This window comes from Nycticebus coucang, chromosome 8 (assembly GCF_027406575.1).
Source record: "Nycticebus coucang isolate mNycCou1 chromosome 8, mNycCou1.pri, whole genome shotgun sequence".
Lineage (NCBI taxonomy): Eukaryota > Metazoa > Chordata > Mammalia > Primates > Lorisidae > Nycticebus > Nycticebus coucang.
In genome coordinates, this window is record NC_069787.1 from 7755755 (window position 1) to 7765385 (window position 9631).

General features: G+C 45.6%; 1 protein-coding gene across 1 annotated transcript; it reads left to right on the forward strand.

Annotated features, from left to right (window-relative positions):
- The first annotated feature begins 1596 nt into the window (after nucleotides 1-1596).
- Nucleotides 1597-5484, forward strand: LOC128592479 (uncharacterized). Its single transcript, XM_053600418.1, has 3 exons — nucleotides 1597-1672; nucleotides 2017-2478; nucleotides 4527-5484. The coding sequence occupies exons 2-3, from the start codon at nucleotides 2019-2021 to the stop codon at nucleotides 4775-4777; spliced, it is 711 nt and encodes a 236-aa protein (XP_053456393.1). The 5' UTR covers nucleotides 1597-1672; nucleotides 2017-2018; the 3' UTR covers nucleotides 4778-5484.
- Nucleotides 5485-9631: the final 4147 nt, after the last annotated feature.

The window sequence follows — 9631 nt, forward strand, 5'->3', positions numbered from 1 at the left end:
AGGCCACAGCACTCTACCGAGGGCCATAAAAGTGAGACTTTGTCTCTACAAAAAAAAAAAAAAAAAAAAGAAAAAGAAAATGAGATTTTGGGATTTAGGCACATGCAAAGAGAGTAGAATGCACCAGAGCTTCTGGCAGGGAAGAGAAGACCCAAGCTAAAAGAGTGTTTTAACAAATGAATGAACGCAGTCCCTCCCCTAGGGCAAGGTTATTAAGTCTTTGTAGTTTTTTTTCCTGGGGTGGTGGAAGGATTGTGATGTGTGCTCCTTACTCAAGGTAGAATCTCTCAGGGATGTTTCAGGCTACTTTGTTCATAACCTTGCTAGAGTGCGTGCAGGGGTGGGGTGTGGGGTGGGATGGTGGCGTATGGCCTACAGAAGGCTACCTGTTTGTTGTTGCCCCCCCAAAATGGGGGACCCCTGTCCACCTCTGAGTGGAAAAAAATAGTATCGAAGTTATATTCCATAAAATGTCTCTCATTTGTAAAATGTAGAGAAACTGATTGTTGGTTGTTTTGATTGTTAGAGAAACTGAATCTTTGTAAAAAAAAAAAAAAGATTCTTACCTTTTGAGCTGCCTAATTATCTGTTTAGCCAAGTGAATAATTTACTTCACAGCAAACTATGATCCTGTCTTGTGAAAAGTGGTTTTTTGAGAGTAAAAATTTAGACAGAAAGAAAAATGGCATTGGGTAAGAAAGGATCTTGTGGCTCTGGGCCTGTTGCTCAGCGCCTAGGGTGCTGACCACATACACCAGGACTGCTGGTGTTGAACCCAGCCCCAGTCTCAAAAATAAATAAATATGGCTCGGCAGCCATAGCACAGTGGTTAAAGTGCCAGCCACATACACCCAGGCTGGCGGGTTTGAACCCAGCCCGGGCCTGCCGAAGAACAATGACAACTACAAAAAAAAAGAAATAGCCGGGCGTTGTGGGGGGCGCCTGTAGTCTCAGCTGCTTGGGAGGCTGAGGCAGGAGAATCACTTAAACCCAAGAGTTTGAGATTGCTGTGAATTGTGACGCCACAGCACTCTCAAGGGCGACTCAGTGAGTCTCAACAACAACAAAATAATAAATAAATAAATAAATACATTAGTTTTGGTATAATTTTTCTTTTTTTTTTTTTTTTTTTGCAGTTTTTGGCCGGGGCTGAGTTTGAGCCCACCACCTCCAGCATATGGGGCCAGTGCCCTACTCCTGAGAGCCACAGGCGCCGCCCTGCTATAATTTATTTTTTAATAAGGTGAGAAATTAGAGAGAGAAAAATGATTCAAAAGGTAAAAAAGCTGTGGCCCACCTGCATTATATGATTGTAGCCTTGTCTCCAATACCAGCTCATAAAGTAATACCGTGTTTCCCCGAAAATAAAACATCCTCAGAAAATAAGACCTGCTTCCAGGTTTCCTTCTGGGTGAAATATAAGGCATCCCCTGAAAATAAGGCCCCCCAGGCTCTGTCTCGGAATGAAAATTAATTCACCGTAAACTGGTTGCTAGGACCGCCCCGACTGGCGTCTAGCAACCAGTGACGTTATGCCGAGTCCTGACGTCACTGCTGTGTGGAGGCGGAGCGGAGGTCGGATTGAGCGGTGAGCACGGGTCGGAGAGAGGAGGAGACTTTCGCAGACGCATGTAGAAGGACAGGAGGATCAGAGCCCGAGGCAGCGAAGGTGGTGAGTGCTGGTCTGTCTCTGGTGACACAGCCTGAAGCTTGCGGCCGCCCTCATGATGACTGAAGGTTCTCAGTCAGTGGCAGACCCTGCCCCAGCCTAGGTCCAGGCCCCAGCCAGCCCGGTGACAGTCCCCAGGCAGGCCCCAGGGGGGAAATGTCTGATAAAGGGCTGGGGGGGAATCACTTAAAATGACACAGGAGGATCAAAAGGGGTTACTAAAATGGTAATCCCCCCTCTGATTCTCCTGTGCCATTTTGATTCCCCCCTCATCCCCTGTGTCATTTTAAGTAATCCCCCTCCCCCCACCCTGATGCCCCAGTTCCTTTTTTTTTTTTTACCCCTAGAAATGAGCGCAAAAAGAAAAAGCTACTCCGTGGAGTACAAGAAAGGAATCGTGGAAGACTCTTGGGGCCAAAATCTTACTGCTTTCTGTAAAGAGAAGATGTTGAGTATCCGATTGGTCCGAAAATGGCGAGCAGAGTATGGTAACCTCATTGAACAAGTGGACAAGGGAAATGCTAAAAAGCGCAAGTGTGGATCGGGTCGGCAACCATTATTTTCCGAGCTGGAAGACCTGATCTGTGAATGGGTTGTTGACAGGAGAGCAAAGGCTTTGGTTGTGAATAGGGCTCAGATCCAAGAATTTGCCCTTGCAATGGCACCACAGTTTGACATAGCCCCCGAAGACTTCAAAGCATCACAACACTGGCTGGATAATTTCCTTCAGCGAAGTGAACTGTCTTTAAGAAGATCCACAGCATTGTTCAGGCTGGAAGATACTCAAGTTACTACCGTATCGTATACAGGTAATAAATTTCCTTTATTTTCATTTAACAATAAATGTGTACCATATTCTTCTTCATGGAAAAATAAGACATCCCCTGAAAATAAGACTAGCGCAGTTTGGGGAGCAAAAATTAATATAAGACACTGTCTTATTTTCGAGGAAACAGGGTACATAGCTATTTTACTAACCTCATCTGTTAAACAGGACTAAAAGGCTCCATGCCTGTGGCTCAAGCAGCTAAGGCGCCAGCCACATACACCTGACCTGGTGGGTTCGAATCCACCCCGGGCCCGCAAAACAACAATGACGCTGCAGCCAGTAAATAGCTGGGGGTTGTGGTGGGCGCCTGTAGTCCCAGCTACTTGGGAGGCAGAGGCAGGAGAACTGCTTTGAGTCCAAGAGCTGGAGGTTGCTGTGAGCTGTGATGCCACAGGACTCTACCCAGGGCAACAGCTTGAGGTTCTGTCCCAAACACCAACAACAACAAAAACCAAAAAGCCCCCCCCCCACAGGACTAAGAGCCTGGCCAAAAAAAAAATATATATGTATATATATGTTTTATATCTATTCATGAAAAACACATGTATGTGTGTGTATATACACAGTAGTTACATTAGTTCAGAAGCTTTTTTTTTTTTTTTTTTTTGTAGAGACAGAGTCTCACTTTATGGCCCTCGGTAGATGGCCTTGGCATCACACAGCTCACAGCAACCTCCAGCTCCCGGGCCCAAGCGATTCTCTTGCCTCAGCCTCCCGAGTAGCTGGGACTACAGGCGCCCGCCACAGCGCCCGCCACAGCACCCGGCTATTTTTTTGGTTGCAGTTTGGCTGGGGCTGGGTTTGAACCCGCCACCCTCGGCATATGGGGCCGGCGCCCCACTCACTGAGCCACAGGCGCCGCCCAGTTCAGAAGCTTTAAGGTTCAACAAAGGTCTGTGAGATACACAGAAAACATTTGTACAGTATTAAATAGTATCTACTATGTCTATATAGATACCGCAGGAAAAATTAGAACCTAAATATTCACTTAAATTGTCCTTTAGAACTTTAGATCATTTTTGTAAAGACTGTTACAACGAAGTATTATATATATTTTTTTCTTTTTGAGAGTTTCACTATGTTGTCCTCAGTAGAGTGCTGTGACATCACAGCTCACAGCAACCTCAAACTTTTGGGCTCAAGCAATTTTCTTGCCTTGGCCTCCCAAGTAGCTGGGATTACAGGTGCCCGCCCCCACGCCTGGCTATTTTTGCAGTTGTCATTGTTTAGCTGGCTCAGGCCAGGTTCGAACCCGCCAGCCTGGGTATAAGTGGCTGGTGCCATAACCACTGTGCTACGGCACTGAGCCTAAGTAGTATCCTAAGAACTGTGCTAAGACTGTAAAATATTCTCATTGTGTGAACCTTAGCCTTGAAAACCAGAACTTGTAGGTATTTGTAAATGACTGATAATTGGTTTCATTCTCTTACCTTAGACCCAACCTTGACTTTGTCCCTGCCAGTGTAGAAAAGCCAGAAAGCCACAGACATATGCAAGGTGGGTAAGGTCATACAGAAGCCAGAACACTTGCACACACCATGCGAGTGCAAGAGGTAATAAGTTAGTTAACTCTGGGACAAAACTTGAGAGTTTAGGTGCCACACGCAGTGGTCACATTAGTTGACCAACTCATACCTCACTGAATATCAAAGCTTCCCGTGTAAAAATCCAAGGTTGATTATAGAGTTTGTATGTATGAGGCATGCACTTAAGATAAAAGAAAATTAAGAAACTTCTGGGGAAATACTTCTACATTCCCCTCGCTAACAAGGAAAATTTAATTGGGTACAGGCCTTGCCACTGGTCTTGTTTACTATTAAATGTACCCTTTCTAAAAAAATTAAAATACTCCTGTACAACAGGTCATCATCAATCCTCTGCAATTTAGCAGAGACTCCTAAAAGAACTGGAAGAGATTGAACAGTCAGTTAGAAGCCCAGGGAAGAGAAGTAACAAAGATCTCCACTTGAGTAATTAACTGTGTTTGGTTTAGTCAATTTTGTGTCTGTACACCCTTTCTCTCTAAAGGATCAAGTCCAGATCAAAGATGCGAACCACTCCCGCTCAAACCAAGGTGGAAAGGACCCTACATCATCATCCAGACCACACCCACGGCAGCAAAGGTAGGGCCTCACCAGGATCCATCACAGCAGGCTAAAGAGAGCTGTGAGGAGCAAAAACAAGTCCTGCCAACCCTGCAAGGTAACTTGAAGCAATCGCCATATCCTGCTCCAGCCCCATACTGGGAGCTGGCTGGTCAACGCAAGGCTGAAGCCTGAGGAAACTCCTCACGGGACTTGTCTTAATTAGACTTTGGACTTTGGGAAAGTAGAAAGAAAAAAAAAATTAATTTGTGCACCCGCACCACTAAGATAGAACTCTTTTACTAACCTATTCCCAGGAATGGAAGACTGGTTTACTAGGGTGTGAGGCAATGTGCTTAGATCTGTTCTTTTCTGTTTTTTCATTCTCATCCTAATTTATAGTCTTGTGTCCCTTTCAAACATCTTATTACTAAATTACGAACCTGCTTGCTCTCCCCACACTTACCAACTCAGCTCTTAATGGATGAAACTTCTAGGAAAGTTCCAGACAAGGAGAATGAAGGAGCTAAGGAAATTTCACCCCAAAACACGATTCTTTGGTATAAAGAATATTTTAAATTTAACGTCCTTTTTTGACCAGAAAGCTCCGGCCTCTCTATAAAACCTGAGTAAGCTGATTTAGAATCGGAAAAGACTGCAGACCTCCTTATCATATGCTAATAGACCTGGTTCCAAGGTAATTTAAAGCACAATACCTTTCTTTCAGGTTAATTTACAAATCAATCAGTTTCCAACCCATCTACACTCCCCCTCCTAGCAACCACTTACTAAATTGTAATCTTGCCACATTCTCCCCCCACCTTGCTTCCAAAAGGTATCTGATCATCCCTGAAACTTGGGGAATCATTCTTGTGGTTCCCCCCATCCTCATAGTATTTGGAAATAAAAACTTTTCTCTTATGAATCTACCGTAACTGTGAGTTCATCTTCTCAGTGAACCAACCTAAAGGAAAAGGGCAAGTTTTGCTGTGACCCCTACAACACTGTTGTGCAGTCACCAGCAACATTATCCACAGAACTCTCTTCACCTTGCAAATCTGAAACTCTCTATCCATCAGACAACAATTCCCCCTTCCACCTCCCGCAAAGCTGGCAGCCACCATTCTGTCTATGAATTTGTCTGTTCTGGGTATCCTTTTTGTGACTGGCGTATTTCACTTCCTATATGGTCCTTGAGGTTGATCCACGTTGTAGCATGTGTCAGAATCTCCTTTCCTTATAAGCTGAACAATGTTCCACTGCATATGTAGACACCTTGGTTTATCCATCCGTCCACTAACAGACACCTGTGTTGCTCCTACCACTCGGGTATTGTGAATAGTGCTGCTATGAACACGGGTCCACAAACATCTACTTGAGTTCCTCCTTTTAATTCTTTTGGTGTATACACACAGAATGCAATTGCTGAATCAGAGCAATTTTTATCATTATTTTTATTATTTTTTATTTTTTTGCAGTTTTTGGCCAGGGCTGGGTTTGAACCCGCCGCCTCCGGCATATGGGGCCGGTGCCCTACCCCTTTGAGCCACAGGCGCCGCCCCTATTTTTATTTTTTTGAGGAACCACAATGCTATTTTTCAGATACAGCACCATTTCGCATTCTCACTAACAGTGCACAATGGTTCAAATTTCTCCATATTTTTGCGTCATTTGTTATTTTCTGTAAGTAGCCATCCTTGTGAGTGTGAGATGGTATCTCACTGTGGTTTTGATCTGCACTTAGCTAAAGGTTGAGCATTTTTTCATGTGCTTATTGGTCATTTGCATATCTCCTGTGGAGAAATCTCTGTCTCTTTCTTTTTTTCCTTCTTGTCTTGCTCTGTTGACCACGCTGGAGTACAATGGCATCAAATAGCTCAAATGGTAAACAGTTATGGTAGCCTCAAATTCCTGGGCTAAAGTGGAGATGTTTCCATTTAAGTTCTGTACTCATTTTTTTATTTTGTTTTTGACAGAGTCTCAGTCACCCTGAATACAGTCCCGTGGCATCACAGCTCACAGCAACCTCAAACTCTTGGGTTCAAGTGATTCTTTTGCCTAAGCTTCCCAAGTAGTTGGGAGTACAGGTGCCTGCCACAATGCCCAGCTATGTTTAGAGATGGGGTCTTGATCTTGCTCAGGCTGGTCTTGAACTCCTGGGCTCAGGCAATCGACCTGCCTCAGCCTCCCAAAGTGTTAGCATTACCGCCCAGTGTGGTAATAGGGGGAGTAGAGCCTAGTATAGTAGAGTTTGAGCACCAAGCATTAGGAGCGACTAGAAATGATGGAATGTTAGAATTCTTAGTTGTGGGGTGGCGCCTGTGGCTCAGTGAGTAGGGCGCCGGCCCCATATGCCGAGGGTGGCGGGTTCAAACCCAGCCCCGGCCAAATTGCAACAAAAAATAGCCGGGCGTTGTGGCGGGCGCTTGTAGTCCCAGCTGCTTGGGAGGCTGAGGCAAGAGAATCGCGTAAGCCCAAGAGTTAGAGGTTGCTGTGAGCCGTGTGACGCCATGGCACTCTACCTGAGGGCAGTATAGTGAGACTCTGTCTCTACAAAAAAAAAAAAAAAGAATTCTTAGTTGTGAACCACAGACTCCAACTAGCTCATTTAAGCAGAAAATAAGCTTGTGAAAAATTAAGTAGTTTACATCTCCAAGAGGACCAGAAAGTTTGGAGGCCGTGGGACCAGGAACAATGCTCAAACCACCCCACTGCCACTGCCTTGCTCACAGAGATATGGAAGCTCACTCATTTCAGTGAGATGGACACCCAAATCTCCATTACCACTGTCCCCTCAAAGCTGGGGGCCTCTGCCATCATCTTTGCCTTCCAGCTCACTCTCTGGAGGGTCTGCTTCCTTGCATGGCGCACTTAGGCACAAAAGCTTTCACAGCTGGGCTGGGCACAGTGGCACGCTTGTAATCCTAGCACCCTGGAAGTTGGGAGACTGAGACAAGAGGATTGCTCGAGCCCACGAGTTTGAGGTTACTGTGAGCTATGACACCACAGGAACTTAAAAAAAAAAAAAGCTTGTAGTCCCAGCTACTCGGGAGGCTGAGGCAAGAGAATCGCATAAGTCCAAGTTAGAGGTTGCTGTGAGCCGTGTGACGCCATGGCACTCTACCGAGGGCGGTACAGTGAGACTCTGTCTCTACAAAAAAAAAAAAAAAAGCTTTCACAGCTGCATCTGATTGGAGAACTACACTCTCCTGATTCCAGGGAAGCTGGGAAATGAGTTTTTCTAGCTTTTTGTCTTCAGGAGGCAGGAAACTTATGAGCCACGGAGCTCACCAATCTTAGGAAGCCATGGGCATGTGCACACGAAAACTTGTACACAATGTTGATAGCAGCTTTATTTGCAATGACCAATTAGAAATAGTGTAGATGTTAAATGGTTAAACACACTGATCCATCCATACCATGGAGCATTACTCAGGAATAAAAGGAGTGGCTCACGGATGCATGCGACTTGCATGAATCCTTCAAGAATTATGCCAAGTGGAGGAAGCCAATCCTAAAAGGTTACATGCTGTATGATTCCATTTATGTAACATTTTAAAATAGCCAAGTTTTGGAAATGGAGAACAGATGGGAAGGTTGCCAGGAGTCAGGGGTGGGGAGAGAGGGCCCAACAGGAGGGAAACAAATGGAATATGTACAAAAGAGCAAATGGCCTAGCACCCCAGGAGGCCAAGGCAGGTGGATTGCTTGAGCTCACGAGTTTGAAAGCAGCCTGAGTGAGGGTGAGACCCTGTCTCAACAAAATAGAAAAACTGGCCAGGCATTGTGGCAGGTGCCGATAGCTCCAGCTGCTCGGGAGGCTGAGGCAGAAGGATTGCTTGAGCCCAAGAGTTTGAGGTTGCCGCAAGCTGTGAGGTTGCTGTGAGCCATGGCACTCTACCCAGGGTGACGTCAAGAGTGAGACTCTGTCTCGAAAAAAAGAAAAGAAAGAAAGCATTACCTTTGTGGGTGGAAGACATGAACTGATAAGCATTTTGTTCAACAGCAATCAGGTTTGGTACTATCTGTGGTTTCAGGCAACTGAGGTCTTGGGACATAACCTTCTGAGGGTAACAAAGGAGTACTATACGTTGGAACTGAATGCCCCATGGTGATGGCATGAAGGGGTGGGGCCTTTTAGAAGTGATTAAGTCATGAAGGGTCCACATTCACGAATGGATTAGGTGTCTCTGTAAAAGGGCTTGAGGGAGTGAACTCAGCTCTTTTGTTTTTCTTTTTTTTTTTTTTGTAGAGACAGAGTCTCACTTTATGGCCCTCAGTAGAGTGCCATGGCCTCACACAGCTCACAGCAACCTCCAACTCCTGGGCTTAAGCGATTCTCCTGCCTCAGCCTCCCAAGTAGCTGGGACTACAGGCGCCCGCCACAACGCCCGGCTATTTTTTGGTTTCTGTTTGGCTGGGGCCAGGTTTGAACCCGCCACCCTCTGTATATGGGGCCACCGCCTTACCTACTGAGCCACAGGCGCTGCCCAGCTCTTTTGTTTTTCAACCTCTGCCTTGTGAGGAAATAGCAAGGAGGCGCAGTCTTGGAACCAGAGAGCAGCTCTCACCGGACACCAGTGCTGGCACTTTGATCTTGGATTTCCATTTCTGTCCCTTATAAATTACCCAGTCTAAAGTATTCTGTTAGAGCAGCACAAACAGACTGAGACACACGCACACACACACAACACACACACACACGCACACACACGTATAAACATAAATCAGTTCAAGGAAAACTGGGGAAGAGAGAAGAGCTTGGTGGATTGTGTCAGCATCAATCTCCTTGTGACTATGTACTGTGGTTTTGCATTTGTTGTTATCATTGGGAAAAACTGCGTAAAGGTGTTGCAGGAAAATAAGGCCCAACGGAGAGAAAGAGCACCCAAACACTTGTTTATAAGAGGAAGGGCTTTATTCACCAGCCGGAGCTTACGGCATAGAAGACTTCCAAATGGCTGCGCTCCCCGACTGCCTTGGTCTTTCCCTTTTTATTGACAGTCAAAAAGGTCCACCCCACAGGTACCCTTCTCATTGGCTAGTTTG